The sequence below is a fragment of the Xyrauchen texanus genome, chromosome 15, assembly GCF_025860055.1.
Source record: "Xyrauchen texanus isolate HMW12.3.18 chromosome 15, RBS_HiC_50CHRs, whole genome shotgun sequence".
In the NCBI taxonomy this organism is placed as follows: Eukaryota; Metazoa; Chordata; class Actinopteri; order Cypriniformes; family Catostomidae; genus Xyrauchen; species Xyrauchen texanus.
The window spans coordinates 1,748,569-1,767,843 of NC_068290.1; the positions used below are offsets into that span (position 1 = coordinate 1,748,569).

Sequence of the window (19,275 nt, forward strand, 5' to 3'; positions counted from 1 at the left end):
GTTTATTTTTGTCTGTTGTGCAACCTGATCCCACTCAGTTGAGTTCACAATCCACTGATACAGTTCACAGCTGGGGTCAGGCCAAATTAAATCACACACAGTGTGCTGTGCAATCACACATTTGTGATACTCTGCAAATCGCTCTGGCATTCTGGATATCAGCATCTGGGCCAAATCCTGACTGATGACGATCCATTCTTGACTCACTAGTGCTCGGAGTTGATCACAGTTTGTGGGCTTCTGCTTGTCCACTCGCCATTTGAGGATTGACCACAGGTTCTCTATGGGATTAAGATCCGGGGAGTTGCCTGGCCACGGATCCAAAATGTCAATGTAATGATCTCAGAGCCACTTCATTATCACTCTTGCCTTGTGACATGGTGCTCCATCATGATGGAAAATGCACGGATCATCACCAAATTGCTCCTGGATCGTTGGGAGAAGTTTTGATACCATTCTTTATTCATGGCCGTTTCTTTGTGCAGGATTGTGAGCGAGCCCACTCCCTGTGATGAAGAGCAACCCCACACATGGATGGTCTCAGGATGCTTCACTGTCGGCACGACACAGGACTCATGGTAGCGTTCACCTTTTCTTCTCCGGACTATCGATTTTCCAGATGTCCCAAACAGTCAGAAAGGGACTTCATCAGCAAAATCACTGCTGTCCAATCCTTGTACTTCCTGCAGAATTTCAGTCTGTCCTTCAGGTTTTTCGTGGAGAGAAGTGGCTTCTTTGCTGCCCTTCTTGACACCAGGCCATTGCCCAAAAGTCTTCGCCTCACTGTGCGTGCAGATGCACTCACGCCAACCTGCTGCCAATATTGAGCTCTGCATTGGTGGTGACACGATTCTTTAGCAGATTCCTCAGGAGTAGACGGTCCTGGCCACTCTGGGACGTCCTGAAGCCTGCATCACTGCAGTTGAACCTCTCTCCTTGAAGTTCTTGATGATCCAGTAAATGGTTCTTTCATGTGCAATATTCTTTGCAGCAATTTCCTTTCATGTGAGGCCATTTTGATGCAAAGCGATGATGGCTGCACATCTTTCTTTAGAGGTAACCATTGCGAACAAGAACACAATTATTGGAAGCACTTCGTCCCTCCTTTTATAGCATCAGTCTGCTCCTATAATCCAATCAGAATGATAGAATGATGTCACCTGACTAGGATTCGTTCACACTTTCCCAGGTGCTGCTGATATGATTAGTGAAATTATGTTAGCTGGTCATTTTGACACGGAAGATTGGTCGCATTCAAGATTGTCTAGCATTCTTCAATTGAAAGTAAATAGACAAGCCATTTTCATTTCCAACATGCAATGTGATGAGGTCATGTGACAGCAATGTAGCATATGTTTATCATTGAATAATGCATACCATTTCGCATACTATATATATATATATATATATATATATATATCTGTATACAGTATATCCTGCTCAGTATTCAGTGTGGCTATGTTTGTACTGATTACTATTCTACTAATACTGCACAGTGTATACTGTGTACGGCATACTATTCTACTTCTGCTTGATTGGCTGTGCTTGTTGCATCCCACAACATCTTCGCCTTCAGTATGGACGTTGTGAAATCAGCATTTGCTTAGGATATGTTATAACAAAGGCAAAAAGCCCCTGGATAAAACAGCAAATAAAGACTATCATGTGACATATTAAATAGTCTTAAAATTAATTTACATGCATGGAAACTTCACGCTGTGCCATTCTTCATTGAGTTGCTGAAAAGACAATCACTGGTTACTTTATAGGATATGCACCAATCAGAATTGGGGAAAAAGCATTTAATGTTTCACAGCGTAAATGCAAACACACAAAAACACAGAAAACAAATAATAATCTCGTGCAAAGCGTTTTGTCACATGGATATGCAGCATTACTTCCAAAACTCAACATTGGGTGAGCGGATCATCATGAATAACGAGGAAAAGCACTTCCTCTGAATACTTAGAAATCGCAGGACACTGTATCGTGAACACAAGTAATCAACGGATACATCGGACGATATTTCGATATTCTAGGCCTCTGTCAAAAACTGTGCCTCTCTGAGCTTCTCATTCTTTCCCACTTTTTCTTCCCAATTTGGAATGTCCAATTCCCAAAGCGCTCCAAGTCCACGTGGTGGCGTAGTGACTCGCCTTAATCCGGGTGGCGGAGGACGAATCTCAGTTGCCTCCGCGTTTGAGACCGCCAATCCGCGCATCTTATCACGTGACTTGTTGAGCGCATTACCGTGGAGACGTAGCGCGTGTGGAGGCTTCACGCTATTCTCTGCGGCATCCACGCACAACTCACCGCACTCTCCACCAAGAGCGAGAACCACATTATAGCGACCACGAGGAGGTTACCCCATGTGACTCTACCCTCCCTAGCAACAGGGCCAATTTGGTTGCTATAGGAGACCTGGCTGGAGTCATTCGAACTCACGACTCCAGGCGTGCTAGTCAGCATCAATACTTGCTGAGATACACAATATTTACTGAAAGGTCTGGGTAAGCCATTTTCATCTCAGCGTCTTTATCACCGGCGGGAATTAAATCGCTTTAGCCTGCATCACATATAGTGTCCACAAAAAGAATACGCTTAAGGCACACTTTAACATATCTGAGCGTCATTGCAATCGATAACCAAAATTTAAAAAAAATAAATAAAAATGAAAGTGTCATTTATTTTAAGGAACTATAGCACGAACAACCTTTACAAGCCAAACATTTCACATTTGTTACATTTTGAAATGATAAAACAAGAGATACAGTGTTGAAAATGAAGATAAAAGTACAGTATTGTGTCACTTTGTGTTCGTCAAGCGTTGCAACATGTTGATAGTTAATGAGCTACACTTGTACTGACTTTACAATGACATTCAATGTGATTTAAATGTCCACATAATTAGTGAAAAAACACACGTCATCGATCACTAATGAACAACACACAAAATCAAAGCAAGAAATCTGAACAGGCGTGTTATATAAAACGGCATGCATGCAGGCACACATTATTCTGTATTAAACGGACACAGCTTTGACAAAAAAGGCTTCTGGTTTAACGGTGTGCTTAGACCAGGAACATTTCAAACATACTTCAGACGTGATATCTATAAAACACTTTTCTCACAACACGCCATATAGATGATATTTGAACATGCAGAACTGATCGCCTCTCCGTCAGTTCAGTAAAAGTGACAGCAGCTGTTGAATAATAACCGGAGGCATGAACTAGAAATACAAATATCACATATTAAAACATCCCGTTTCAAGTACAATATGAGTGGAGCCACTATCAAAGTCTAAAAAGTGCTAAAAATCACATGCTTCTGATATCCACATTCATTCTGCATCGATATTTCCAAAGCAGCTCAACCTGGTAACATTCAACTAAAGTCATGAACACTGGATTAAATGCACAGGAACAAATCGGCCTTTCCGTAGAAACATGTTAAACACGGAGCCCCTTTAGAGGAAATGAAGGGAATTTATTTTCTGAAACAACAGTATTACCCATCCCTTAAAAAATGGACCATGGTTTTAAGAGATTAATAATATTTTTTATCACGTATAAAATTCATTATATAACCATAGTGATAACAGGTAAACCCAAACTGTGGTAATAAAAATCAATCGTTCACGACCCACACAACCAAGGTTACTAGTTTTACTATAGTAACATCATGGTTAATTTGTGGTACATGTATCATGGTTCTTACAAAAGAATGGTTACTATATGATTTACTATAGTGAAACCATGGCAAACTTTCATAAAGACATGTTTCTTCCTTCTTTTACTAGAAACATACTTCTAACAAACTAATCGTGTTGTTACTATAGTAACCACGGTTTTAAACGAATGATTATACTAGTTCTGCCCCCCCCGCCCCCAGTATTATTAGTATGGTTTTACGACGAACATGGCGGTGAAATTCAGTTACTATAGTAACATTTTACTACGTTTTACGACGAACATGGCGGTGAAATTCAGTTACTATAGTAACATTTTACTACGTTTTACGACGAACATGGCGGTGAAATTCAGTTACTATAGTAACATTTTACTAGGTTTTACGGCGAACATGGCGGTGAAATGCAGTTACTATAGTAACATTTTACTAGGTTTTACGGCGAACATGGCGGTGAAATTCAGTTACTATAGTAACATTTTACTAGGTTTTACGGCGAACATGGCGGTGAAATTCAGTTACTATAGTAACATTTTACTAGGTTTTACGGCGAACATGGCGGTGAAATTCAGTTACTATAGTAACATTTTACTAGGTTTTACGGCGAACATGGCGGTGAAATTCAGTTACTATAGTAACATTTTACTAGGTTTTACGGCGAACATGGCGGTGAAATTCAGTTACTATAGTAACATTTTACTATGGTTTTACGACGAACATGGCGGTGAAATGCAGTTACTATAGTAACATTTTACTATGGTTTTACGACGAACATGGCGGTGAAATGCAGTTACTATAGTAACATTTTACTATGGTTTTACTGACGAACATGGCGGTGAAATGCAGTTACTATAGTAACATTTTACTATGGTTTTACGACGAACATGGCGGTGAAATGCAGTTACTATAGTAACATTTTACTATGGTTTTACTGACGAACATGGCGGTGAAATGCAGTTACTATAGTAACATTTTACTATGGTTTTACTGACGAACATGGCGGTGAAATGCAGTTACTATAGTAACATTTTACTATGGTTTTACTGACGAACATGGCGGTGAAATTCAGTTACTATAGTAACATTTTACTATGGTTTTACGACGAACATGGCGGTGAAATGCAGTTACTATAGTAACATTTTACTATGGCTTTACGACGAACATGGCGGTGAAATGCAGTTACTATAGTAACATTTTACTAGGTTTTACGACGAACATGGCGGTGAAATGCAGTTACTATAGTAACATTTTACTATGGTTTTACGACGAACATGGCGGTGAAATTCAGTTACTATAGTAACATTTTACTAGGTTTTACGATCGAACATGGCGGTGAAATTCAGTTACTATAGTAACAGTTTACTATGGTTTTACGACGAACATGGCGGTGAAATTCAGTTACTATAGTAAAATTTTACTAGGTTTTACGACGAACATGGCGGTGAAATTCAGTTACTATAGTAACATTTTACTATGGTTTTACGACGAACATGGCGGTGAAATTCAGTTACTACAGTAACAGTTTACTATGGTTTTACGACGAACATGGCGGTGAAATTCAGTTGCTACAGTAACATTTTACTATGGTTTTACGACGAACATGGCGGTGAAATTCAGTTACTACAGTAACATTTCACTATGGTTTTACGACGAACATGGCGGTGAAATTCAGTTACTACAGTAACATTTTACTATGGTTTTACGACGAACATGGCGGTGAAATTCAGTTACTACAGTAACATTTTACTATGGTTTTACGACGAACATGGCGGTGAAATGCAGTTACTACAGTAACATTTTACTATGGTTTTACGACGAACATGGCGGTGAAATTAAGTTACTATGGTAACATTTTACTATGGTTTTACGACGAACATGGCGGTGAAATGCAGTTACTATAGTAACATTTTACTAGGTTTTACGACGAACATGGCGGTGAAATGCAGTTACTATGGTAACATTTTACTATGGTTTTACGACGAACATGGCGGTGAAATTAAGTTACTATGGTAACATTTTACTATGGTTTTACGATGAAAATGGCGGTGAAATTCAGTTATTACGGTAACATTTTACTATGGTTTTACGACAAACATGGCGGTGAAATTCAGTTACTATGGTAACATTTTACTATGGTTTTACGATGAACATGGTGGTGAAATTCAGTTACTATAGTAACATTTTACTATGGTTTTACTATAAATATAAATGGTAAAATTCAGTTATTCTAGCAAAATGGGGGGTTTTATTACGAATATCACAGTAAAAATACAGTTACTGTAGTAAAACTGTGGTAAATTTTTACAATGGTTTTACTACGAAAATCAGTTGAACTATGGTTTTTGTAGTAAAATCATAGTAAAAATTGACCACAGTTTTACAAAATTGTAACTATGGTTTAAAAAATTCACAGTTAACCATGAATAAAGCTATCGTTACGGAACCCAACATAATTGCAAGGAAATGCAAAACTATTTCACAACATAAATTCCCTCCCTGTCCCTTAAGGGGCTCCGTAGTTTCAAGTCAACATGAAAAGATGTTTGCGACCCATTTTACTAAGGTTTGGTTGATTAGAGTGGTCTAGTTAGGTGTCATTATGGGAGCAAAATCCTTTGACGACCATTAAAAAGTAACCGTGTATTCAGACAAAATGAAACGTTTCGCAAGTAATGTATGTTTTACCAGCGGAGGTTTGGAATGGGTTGGATTGTGAAAGTGGGTGTTACATAACCAGAATGGAGACCAATCAGAATAGATATTCTAGAGAGCAGAGAAATACAATTTGGTAAAACATTTTAATTGAATTTGCAATATCATGCATAATATGGAAGTAAGAGTTCATTTGAATTTCATGTTGACATGAAACAATGTGACCAGATATTAGAATCCAGAGGAAATGTACAGAAACATTTTTATATCAGTGACGTCATTTGAAATCATTTGCATATAATACACAGTACTGTTAGTAGCAAACATGTCTGATTTACACATGCTGCTAAAAACACAACTAATATTCTGCACTGTGTCGGGATTAAATGTGTTAATCAGTCGGAGTGGTTGTTAGCAGTTCAAACGAGCTCATTTTCTGAACTCTATTGCCTTTTCAAAGGATCCTTCAGACGTCAGACGGTATTCCAGACTGCTCCGTTTTGTTGGAAATGTTTGGACCAAACGTGAGACCATCTCCCCCTCTGTAGATAGTCATGTGACATTCCCTCCATTGACAGGAGTGATTCAAATGTGCAAAAGTTCTCTCTTCGTTCAACCTGTCGAAGTGGCGCTAAATATTTTATTTCTCCGTGCCGTTGATGGGTTTGCCGTTTCCAGAGTCCTGCCCTTTCCGTCTAGAAGGGGAAGTTGTGCTGCCTATCTCAAACTCCCCTATGAAGACAACACAGAAACACTATTACAAATCAATGTCAAAAGTTGCCGCTATGATGTTTGATTTCATGCATACTACCGTACTACTAATACCAGCTCTGCATTTCGCAGCACGCATATTGAGCATAGAATGCAAACATTCTGTATGCACAGAACCGGATGATGTTCCACCATACTATGCATACTATTTCTACAGTACGTAATGTATTTGTCTGCATAGAACCTTCCGGCTCATCATTGTCGCCCCGCCTCTTAGGGCCGCCTTTCAGCCAGGCTCACGAAGGGAGGAGTTGGCAGGAGAGCGAGAAGAGGTGCGTAATTAATAAGCCTCGTGAATGACGCACACCTGTTGTGAATTGTGCTTCATCACCGCTGTCTTTAAAATGCAGAGCGCACCTCTTCTCGGGGAGCCCAACTCTCCACGTCTGCACACACTGGCATCCTCGCACGCCCAGGACCAGAGCTGGGAGGGTTCGGACCTGGACGGGATGGTGTGCTGCCAGACCCGTTCCTCATAAGTGTTAATGAGTCGCCAGGGGTGAACCGTTTACATTGCCGACGACGGGCTAGATGCCGGGGCGCCTTCCCCTCACGCTTGCCGTGGGCCTGGGAAGACAGGCCCGCCAGTGACGCCGCCGCCCCTCGCGTTGTGGACTTTGAAGGGGAGCGTGAGCGGGCGATTGACCCAGCCCGTGCCTGGGCCATCCTATGGACACTACCCCGGCCTTTCACAGAGCCCCGTTTCACCACGAGGAGGCCAGATTCCCCCTTGGACATTTTTACGTTTATCGTTATTTCCAATAAATGCCTCTCCGAGGCTTGACGCCACACCCGCTGTGTCCGTCGCTTGCTCACCCTGCCACAGACAGCATACTACCACATACCGGACGATGCCCAAAGTAGCATAAAACTCATACTATCTTTGAAGCATATGTATTTTGTGCATAATTGCAATTACACTGTATGGAAAGAATACTTGGATTTCAAAACAGCCCACTACTTTACTACCCATGCTAGTTCTGCAGCACGTATACTGTGCATAGTGTGCAAATGTTCTACAAGCATAGATTCAGATGTTCAGAAATACAGTAGCGTGTCTATTGTGCATAGTATATACGTTGTGTATATGCATACTACCTGGATGACCTACTCGACTGTAAAACACTAAATACAGCAGCAACCAGTCAATATCTCAGCTTGCCCACTTGTTAATCATGTGTGTTCTGCTAGTTCACCACAAGAGGTCATAACAGTATAAGTCATCCCTCAGAAGTAAACACTCATTAGTAACCATCCAAATACTGAATTGCTGAATTGAACTGACTATTCTTTACCTTTGCATTCAGACACACTGTCAGCTGCCGTCTCAGAGTAAATGCTGTCTTCACACTCCGAGTAGCTCTGTGGAAAACAACAACAGCATAGAAGTTTGGAATGACATGAGGGTGGGTAAATAATGAACCGTTCCTTTAAAACTCACCTTCTCTCTGGGTCCATAGTTCTCGGCATACCAGACCATCCCATAGAGACAGAGGAATGTGATGAAAGCCTTCAGAGACGAGAGAGACAAAGACTCGATTACAACAACAGCAACTTTTGTGTCCACACAAAAACCCTTTCTGAAGAGAATGTTTAGAGGAAACTCCACCCCGGCATTAAAAACAGCTTCCTTTTTCTGTGTAATGTCAGAAGACCATGAAATATTTTAAGAGTTTTGTGGGTTTTAGTTCATGTCTGTTAGCTAGTGTGCTCATACGTGCTGAGAAATTACCATTAATTCATACAGCCGTGGCCAAAAGTGTCGGCGGTGACATACATTTTGTGTTTCGCAAAGTTTTCTGCTTCAGTAGTTGTGGTGGTGATTCACATTGTTTATATATGATTGTGCAGAGTGATCAGATGCATTAAAAAATGAACTTTATCACAAAAAAAGTTTTTTGGCCCTGGCTCAAAATGACCAGCAAACATCATTTCACTAATCATATCAGCAGCACCTGGGGAAGTGTGAACAAGTACTAGTCAGGTGACATCATTCTATCATTCTGATTGGATTATAAGAGCAGACCGATGCTATAAAAGGAGGGAAGAAGTGCTTCCAATCATTGTGTTCTTGTTCGCAATGGTTACCTCTAAAGAAATATGTGCAGCCATCATCGCTTTGCATCAAAATGGCCTCACATGAAAGGAAATTGCTGGAAAGAATATTGCACATGAAAGAACCATTTACCGGATCATCAAGAACTTCAAGGAGAGAGGTTCATCTGCAGTGATGAAGGATTCAGGACGTCCCAAAGTGTCCAGCAAGCGCCAGGACTGTCTCCTCCTAAGCAGTCAGTCTTCCGACTGTTTGGGACATCTGGAAATTCGATAGTCCGGAGAAGAAAAGGTGAACGCTACCATGAGTCCTGTGTCGTGCCGACAGTGAAGCATCCTGAGACCATCCATGTGTGGGGTTGCTCTTCATCACAGGGAGTGGGCTCGCTCACAATCCTGCCCAAAGAAACGGCCATGAATAAAGAATGGTATCAAACTTCTCCCAACGATCCAGGAGCAATTTGGTGATGATCCGTGCATTTTCCAGCATGATGGAGCACCATGTCACAAGGCAAGACTGATAACGAGACTGATAGTGGCTCTGAGATCATTACATTGACATTTTGGATCCGTGGCCAGGCAACTCCCCGGATCTTAATCCCATAGAGAACCTGTGGTCAATCCTCAAAAGGCGAGTGGACAAATAGAAGCCCACAAACTGTGATCAACTCCGAGCACTAGTGAGGCAAGAATGGATCGCCATCAGTCAGGATTTGGCCCAGAAGTTGATATCCAGCACGCCAGAGCGAATTGCAGAGGTTGTGAAGAACAAGGGTCAACACTGTAAAAATCGACTCTTTGCATACACTCACCTAAAGGATTATTAGGAACACCTGTTCAATTTCTCATTAATGCAATTATCTAATCAACCAATCACATGGCAGTTGCTTCAATGCATTTAGGGGTGTGGTCCTGGTCAAGACAATCTCCTGAACTCCAAACTGAATGTCAGAATGGGAAAGAAAGGTGATTTAAGCAATTTTGAGCGTGGCATGGTTGTTGGTGCCAGACGGGCCGGTCTGAGTATTTCACAATCTGCTCAGTTACTGGGATTTTCACGCACAACCATTTCTAGGGTTTACAAAGAATGGTGTGAAAAGGGAAAAACATCCAGTATGCGGCAGTCCTGTGGGCTGAAAATGCCTTGTTGATGCTAGAGGTCAGAGGAGAATGGGCCGACTGATTCAAGCTGATAGAAGAGCAACTTTGCCTGAAATAACCACTCGTTACAACCGAGGTATGCAGCAAAGCATTTGTGAAGCCACAACACACACAACCTTGAGGCGGATGGGCTACAACAGCCCAAGACCCCACCGGGTACCACTCATCTCCACTACAAATAGGAAAAAGAGGCTACAATTTGCAAGAGCTCACCAAAATTGGACAGTTGAAGACTGTAAAAATGTTGCCTGGTCTGATGAGTCTCGATTTCTGTTGAGACACTCAGATGGTAGAGTCAGAATTTAGTATGTGTTCCTAATAATCCTTTAGTTGAGTGTATATTGAATGTTTTTGCCAATAAAAGCCTTTAAAACTCATAAAACGCTTATAATTGTTTTCCAGTCCATAGAAACATGTTAAAAATAATCTACAAATACTGAAGCAGACAATTTTGCAAAATTTAGGTTACTGCCAATACTTTTAGCCACAGCTGCACATAAGAGGTGGACCGATATATTGTTTTTTTCACAGATTAATTACTTACTATCGGTTATCTGCAAAGAATCTATGCCGATAGTTGCCGATAACATTTTTTAACGATCAGGTGTAGATTTGCGGTCTCTAAATCTTTCTTTATAGACAATATTCCTCCATATTTTTATCCTCACTTTAATGCATATTTTAGCATTTTAATTACATTTACATTTATGCATTTGGCAGATGCTTTTATCCAAAGCGACTTGGTGCATTTATTACAGGGACAATCCCCCCGGAGCAACCTGGAGTTAAGTGTCTTACTCAAGGACACAATGGTGGTGGTTGTGGGGATCGATCCAGCAACCTTCTGATTACCAGTTATGTGCTTTAGCCCACTACGCCACCACCACTCCAACTAATTCGATAATCAAGCATCCTAAATTGAAGCAAGGGCATGCAAAGAAATGTCCCATGTCATTTTTTCTGGTTATTATTGAGATTTTGGTTGAACAATAAACTGCATTTGGAATTGTTGCATCTATGTTGGAAAATATTTTAACATCCTACAAATCAATTTGCAAAACTATCGGCCGATCAATCGGTTATCGGCCATTCCCACCACCTTAGTTATCGGTAGCATCAAAATCCACTATCGGCAAACCTCTAGTATGCATATGCAAATTTAAAGTCTTTCCTGTGGCAAAATGGACCAAAAATGTCGATGACATCATCATGCACAAAATGGCATATACAAGAGGTAGACCGAAATATCGTTTTTTACGATTAATCAGTGCCGATAGTTGCTTTTTGGAACTATCGGTTATCGGCAAAAATCTGTCGATAGTTGCAGAACGTTTTTTCATCATTTAGTCATTTCAAAATAAGAGTCCCCAGAGTGTTTCTGGTTTGTTTATCCTTTTATAAGATTGTCTTTTTGGAATCAATAAAATTTTTAAAGAAAAACAAAACATATACGTATATATTTGACCGTTTTAGCCTTCAGACCCAGACTTTCAATATTAAAGTATGAAAATTAGGGATGCACCGATATGAACATTTTTGTCCGATGCCGTTTAAGAAATAACTATTGACCGATTCCCAATGCAGATTTTTTGCCACTTACCTTATTTTGTCATCAGATCAGGTTTTGCTCAGTAATTGTGTTTTAAAACATACAAAGAGGTACAAAAGCTTTTGTTCTAACAACAAATATTTTCCATTGAAAATGGACTGGATCTGTTGAACACACAACTGGCCAAAATATTAAAGAGAGCCACAAATATTATGTGGGGCAATTCCACGAAAATGTCAAACATATCTATTAAAAATAAAAGTTACTAGAGGAACAAAACGCCCTTTTAAATCCTACAGTGGTGTAATGGATAATGCCGTCTAGACCGCTAGAGGGCGCCGCCTGCTTACACAATGCTGACTGAAGCAGCCTTTCAAGCTTTTGTAATTGCGCAAGACATTATTATGATTTCAATCTTAACTCAATTAATCGTGCAGCATTAATGGATACCACACCAATATATCAGAAGTCAAAGTTTGCTTGTTTGGATGGTTTTACCTCATCATGAATATGTAAGTGCTGCTTTCACACGTGTCACGTAACGATGGATTTTCCTCAATGTCAGAATGAGAAAGAATAAAAGTTAAAAGTTACATGTTAGTTGGAGTGCCAACCCTTCTACATTCTGTGTCTATCATTATTTCTGGATCGTGCATTTAAATTCAAAGAGAGTTTTACAACGTGTGTTAATAATTAATTATATATTCATATCGCCGTTTTTCATGCTTTTAATGGTCATTAATTGGCCGATAATATCGCCGGCCGATACATCAGCGTACCCCTAATAAAAATATTAAAAATATTGAGTGAAAATAAATACATTTTTGACTGTCCCACGTTTGTGGCATCATTTCCACAACACCAAATAATTTGTTAACTTGTTAACAATTAGTGTACTTGTTAACCAAGTGGACAAACGTGTCAGGGAAGAGCATGCACGAGATAAAATATGGGACAAAACAAAGAAAATGTCACTTTTTATTGGATGTCATTTCCAATGCTGTGACATTTTGCTAAATTATGCAAAAAGTGAGAAATATTTAATTGTTTTTACGACACATAAATGGTTAATGCCACAAACAGCTGATGGTGAAAAAACAGTGTATGAACTCACCAAACACAGAAGCCACAAAATCACATAGAGGACCTGTGTCTTGGAAAACAAGTCCTGTCCGAATTTAATACAGGCCAGTGCCTCCAGGAATGCAATTGCCCTGTAGGAAAGGGGGAAAACAAAGTTATCCAGAATAACAGTCCTAATTGACTTGCATTGTGTAGAATAATCATGCAATGAAAATAAACATCTCCTTTAGTTTTGCACGAAGACGTAAAAAGTCGTACAGCTTAGGAACAAAACGATGGTGAGTAATTGATGACAGAATTAACTTTTAGGCTGAACTATATACCTTTAATTCCTTCTGCTTCATTTTTTAACTCAATACTAGTTATTCAAGAAGTATAAAGTTCATTCTGTACTTTATTAACTTCAGCGGAGTACATGCGCTTTACGAGTGCACCAAAGATTAACAAATAAAACAATCGGCCTGCATGACGTGGCATTATGTGTCCAATTCAGCAGCATGACCTAAAATAAGTTTGAGACCTTAAGTCTAGATTAAATCTAACCTACATGCTTAAAAAGAGTTTGAGATGAGACCACTTTGAACTGCACAGAATGTAGGCCATTGTCTCACTATACCAGTTAACCAGATAACCGAAATAACTACGCTCGAATAAAACCCACCGCGACACTGCAGTGGAGCACGAGCGTGCAGGGGGTTTGTGGTTAAACGTTTGGACAGCAGCATTTTCACAGCTCATCTTCAGCCTGCAAACCTTTCAACTGCACCAGCATGTAGCAGACATCAAAGTTTGCTGTTGCACATGCATGAATGCTCAACGGGCCTCATTCATGAAACTTTCTGAGTAATTTGCACTTAAAACGGACCTTCCCGAACGCTTCGTACTCCCCAGATTTGCAAGTTAAACAGGTGTATGCTAGTAAATTCAAACCATTCGTGAATAGGGGGCGTGTACATGTTCATTCGCAATTATCATAATCCACGCCTATGATAACACCATATAAGGATGGCAAACAGGCTCGCTAGTAAATGCGGTCAACATCTATGCTAACGCTTGCGTTTCATAAATGATGCCCAATGTGCGAGTGACGTCAATAGCAAAGGTACTTTGGTGCCAATTTGAAAATACCAGGACCCCATAGACTTGTATTGAAAATGGATCTGAACACAGTAGAGACATGAGATGGGCTCTTTTGACTCGGGCTAGCAAGCAGTCTTTCAGTATCAACCTGGCAACTGCCTAACCATGCCATAGCAACCATTTAGAGCAACCTAGCAACCACATAGCTTAAACCAGAACACGGTAGAGACATGGGGTGGGCTCTTTTGACTCGGGCTAGCAAGCAGTCTTTTAAGCTGTGTCCGAAACCGCCCCCTATCCACTAAATAGTGCACTATTTCGGGTGTCAGCCATTTTGTAGTGGTGTCCGAATTCATTCCCTACATCTCATTCCCTACATTTGTTCAGTCTTTCTTACCCACAATGCAATCTGATTTCGAGGGTACATACGATGTACACTCTCCCGACCCCTCTTTCCCATAATCCAACGCGGAGACGCGGCAGAGTGCAAAATAAAATTGCAAATGGCGGACGTAAACACCGGAGGCGGCAACTTTTACAAATGTAAGTAACTATTTTATTAATACAAATAAATCTGTAGCAAGATATAACTAAGTAAAATTATACATATTGATGGATTAATTTATAATTGGCCACTAACTCCGCTTAAATGCAATTTTTGACTCGAAACTAGCAAGTGTAATTTTTACTGTCGAGATTTCACATAGCAAATGATAATTTGTTGGATTCTTCACATATATTATTTATAACATGTAACTACTGTATTCGCATATGCCTTAGAAAATAATGTACCGAAGATTTCTATTGTTTTAGGCATGGATGAAGACGTAAAGCGTCTCATAATGAGCAGGATGGCCAATGGGCATCTCTTCTCTGGGCGCAGGAACGCAGCTCTGTTTGGATGGGAGTGAGTTTTAGGGCTGTCAACGAATATTCTAAATTCGAATATATATTCGAATAGTTTTAAAAAACAGAAATTGAAGGTGAAAATTAATATTCGAATGTGGAAAAAAAATCGCCCGTGGTAGCAGATGTCGCGGCTGTCTGCTTTTGCGAGTGGGCGTGCTGCCTGAGGGGTCTTTGTTGTCACATTTCTCGGAATTGTGTGCCTCATTTTATTTAACGTTAAACAGAAACATGACTAAAATGTAAGGCTACTGTACTGACTGAATAGATGTTGCATGAATAAGGTAGGTTAGATACAGCAGTTTCATGCACTGCAGGCTTCCACTGGTTTGATTATTTACCGTTTCATGTCAAGGAAAAGTTCCATGTTTACCACAGCACAGCTTCGCTCGGAGCGTTCAATGTCGGTTCTATATACTGTAAAACTTCAATTAATGTTAATAATTTGTTTTAATCACTGAATGAAGCCTGCTATATTTGGGACAAGAGTCGCGACCTTATATTGCTTGCACAAAACTCTTGATCAGCACTCAACATTTGTTTATTGTTGTTGTTCTTTTAAACCGTTATGCGCAGAGAGCGTGAGGGCGAGAGAGAGAAAGAAAGAGTGCCTCTTGCGTCGCGGCAGAGTGAGGTCTTGGCCATTAGTTGATTTACTTGTTTTTGTGTAGGTAATACGTTGTCAAATATGTTTAAACTTAAATAAACTACCTATACAAATAGTTATGTCTCTTTGTATTAATTTGTCCTGTTATTGGCGTAATGGCGTCATTGACCAAATCGCTAACCAGATATTCGAATAGTTCGAATATATGTGTTTTTAGAGGAATATTCGAATGTCATTTTTGAGCAATTTTGACAGCCCTAGTGAGTTTGTAGATTTCTTTTCCTCAGAAATTAGTAGAGTTCAGTTTCATTTTATATGAGTAAATAGTAATATTTAAGTTATTACGTTACATGTACTACAGAACTGTTCTGAAAGAGATGGGGTTGCTTGGTGTGGTAACCCCTGCCACAAAGTGGGAAAAATTGAACCTACAAGGTAAATTCATCTTAATAATATATGCAGTTCTGCTTGTAAATTTACATAATTTGCTTCATCTGCAAGATGTTTTTTTAATGATGCATAAAAGTAGCTTTTTTTAGTAATGCATTAATGTATCTATTTGATATTACAGATATGTACATACATTTCACAAATTCAAATAATATCTAAATTTACAAATTCTCCTTTTAGAACGTTTACAAGCCCTTGGTTATTTATATCATGTGTCCTCCTTCACTCTGCCACTCAGGACAATTGAAGAGCTCATACTCGACTATTAATTATCCAGAATGCTAGATGGTGTCAGGAAGTGTAATCAAACTTAAAATCTTGGAGCATGAAATCTAGGGCTAGAAGACTATGTCAAGGTTTATATTGAATAAGGAGTGTAACGATTTTTTTTGTCTGTTCTAATCAAAAAACTATTAGTCTTACTCATAACCTTTTTGGTGCCTTTATGCCTTGCATTGTACGGAGATAAACCGATCATGTCTCTAAAATATTTGTATGAATTTCTTCCACAGAGCACAAGTTTGAGACCACTTAAGGGTGAGTAAATGAAGAGTAAATTATAATTATTGGATGAGCTATTCCTTTAAAACCATACTGAATGACTTTATGCTGTCAGAGCCTTTTTATATGAAAATGTTATGTGTAAGTAATCTCTGTAAGATTTATCATTCTCTTCTAAATCATTTGTAGGAGCTAAGGAAGCCACCCACCCTCCTCATGGACTGCACCAGATTTGCCAGTTCTTGCTCCAAGGCACTTGCAAGTTCCCGAACATTTCTGGGGGGAATGGCCCTAGCCCTCACCCTCCGTTCCAACAGGACCCAGACGTGCACAATAGGATTGAGATCCGGGCTCTTCGCTGGCCATGGCAGAACACTGACTTGCAAGAATTCAGGCACAGAACGAGCAGTATGGCGGGTGGCATTGTCATGCTGGAGGGTCATGTCAGGATGAGCCTGCAGGAAGGGTACCACATGAGGGAGGAGGATGTCTTCCCTGTAATGCACAGCATTGAGATTGACTGCAATGATAGCAAGCTCAGTCCGATGATGCTGTGACACACCGCCCCAGACCATGACGGACCCTCCACCTCCAAATCGATCCAGAGTACAGGCCTCGGTGTAACACTCATTCCTTCGACGATGGACAGTGGAATTTATCTCTGCACATCTGCAGTCCTCTTGCCTTCATGTAGCATGCCTAAGACATGTTCATGCAGATGAACAGGGACACTGGGCATCTTCTTTTGGTGTTTTTCAGAGTCAGTAGAAAGATCTCTTTAGTGTCCTAAGTTTTTATAACTGTGACCTTGCCATTTGTAAGCTGTTAGTGTCTTAATGACCATTCCACAGGTGCATTTTCATTATTTGTTTATGGTTCATTGAACAAGCATGGAAACAATAAAGATCTGTAAAGTTATTTGTATTTTTTCAAAATTCTTTAAAAATACAGTGTCCTGAAAAGGGGATGTTTCTATTTTTGCGGAGTTAAAATAAATATATATATATATATAAATATATATATATTATACACACACACACACTCACACTATAGTGTGTTAAATGTGTAATCCATTCTTCTGGACATTAATTTTTTATTTATTTATATAAACATAAGATACACAAATTATCTACTGACATCAGTGTATTAACTTCAACTTTGAACACTATATTTTATTAGCTTATCTTATGTAGACAAAATACAGTCAACTTTAAACTAAGTTTTTAAATATGTGATTTAAGAAAATAAGTTTTTAAGAGTTCAATGGATCTATTCTTCATTTATTTAGTTTACAGCCACATTTATTTTGTCTTAATAATTATTACCAATGGGTGGCGTCGACGAGCCAACAACGCATGCCTCAAAGTTGTGTAAAATAACATTTTCTTCACTAGAAAATGTAATTCACCAGAAACAAAGAGTTGCATCAAGTTTGCCTCTGGACTCGGATGGAGGACACCGATAAGAAGAACCCAGCGAAAAGGTGTGCTTGTGCACTTAGGTTGGTTTTTGTTGGTAGTTTACTTTACTACAATTTGTTTTAATAAGATATATAGGAGCGTGCAATAGCGTTTTCATTATTTTTATCTTTAACAGATAGTTATTATCTTTTTTATGAAAAATAAAATCTAAACATGACAAATTGAAGTAATTTATCATTAATGTAATACGCATATCAAATGAACAAGTGAAAAGATTAACTGTATTATGATCATTGAATTTTTTGTATTTTTATTAATGCAAAAATAAAATATTTAATTGCCCATAATAAAATTATATATATATATAAACTATAACTATATAAAGATTACAGAGATTATCAAATTCAAGAAGCCACACAGGTGAAATGTTCATGACAAATGTCTGCGACAGCTCCCGAGTGTTCTCTGACGCATAGAATTTACGTCAGCGTCTGAAATCGCTCACTCGTTTCGTTCACTCAATGCTGAAATATAGTGCACTCACAGCCGTTCACTATATAGGAAATAGTGAATGAGTGAACGAGTGGGCGATTTCAGACACAGCTTTAGTTTCAACCTGGCAACTGCCTAGCCATGCCATAGCAACCATTCAGAGTAACCTAGCAACCACATAGCATGTACCAGAACATAATAGAGACATGGGGTGGGCCCTTTTGACTCGGGCTAGCAAGCAGTCTTTGAGTTTCAACCTGGCAACTGCCTAACCAAGCCATAGCAACCATTCAGAGCAACCTAGCAACCATATAGCATGTACCAGAACATAGGATGGGCTCTTTTGACTCGGGCTAGCAAGCAGTCTTTTAGTTTCAACATGGCAACTGCCTAACCAAGCCATAGCAACCATTCAGAGCAACCTAGCAACCATTCAGAGCAACCTAGCAACCATATAGCATGTACCAGAACATAGTAGAGGCATGGGGTGGGCTCTTTTGACTCGGGCTAGCAAGCAGTCTTTCAGTATCAACCTGACAACTGCCTAACCATGTCATAGCAACCATTTAAAGCAACCTAGCAACCATATAGCATGTACCAGAACATAGTAGAGACATGAGATGGGCTCTTTTGACTCGGGCTAGCAAGCAGTCTTTCAGTATCAACCTGACAACTGCCTAACCATGTCATAGCAACCATTCAAAGCAACCTAGCAACCATATAGCATGTACCAGAACATAGTAGAGACATGAGATGGGCTCTTTTGACTCGGGCTAGCAAGCAGTCTTTCAGTATCAACCTGGCAACTGCCTAACCATGCCATAGCAACCATTCAGAGCAACCTAGCAACCACATA

The 19,275-nt window shown here is 39.6% G+C and overlaps 1 protein-coding gene and 1 long non-coding RNA gene across 4 annotated transcripts in view; one reads left to right on the top strand and one right to left on the bottom strand.

Annotated features, from left to right (window-relative positions):
• Positions 1–1,793: 1,793 nt before the first annotated feature.
• LOC127655775 (uncharacterized) lies at positions 1,794–5,747 on the top strand. Of its 3 annotated transcripts, none has more exons than XR_007972078.1 (4): positions 1,794–4,505; positions 4,894–5,002; positions 5,113–5,552; positions 5,607–5,747. It is a non-coding gene; the product is annotated as an uncharacterized LOC127655775 (long non-coding RNA). The 3 variants fall into 3 exon arrangements; XR_007972077.1 differs by having other exon boundaries at positions 1,794–4,070; positions 4,125–4,505; positions 4,894–5,552; XR_007972076.1 differs by having other exon boundaries at positions 4,894–5,552.
• Positions 5,748–6,944: 1,197 nt separating this feature from the next.
• The window catches only part of LOC127655745 (phosphatidylserine synthase 1), a 26,459-nt gene continuing 14,128 nt past the window's right edge, over positions 6,945–19,275 (bottom strand). The window contains exons 10-13 of the mRNA XM_052143712.1: positions 12,994–13,093; positions 8,556–8,624; positions 8,410–8,476; positions 6,945–7,075 (exon numbers count right to left, since the gene is read on the bottom strand). Of these exons, the coding sequence (XP_051999672.1) occupies positions 6,984–7,075; positions 8,410–8,476; positions 8,556–8,624; positions 12,994–13,093 (328 nt within the window). The 3' untranslated portion in view covers positions 6,945–6,983. The remainder of the gene's footprint in view (positions 7,076–8,409; positions 8,477–8,555; positions 8,625–12,993; positions 13,094–19,275) is intronic.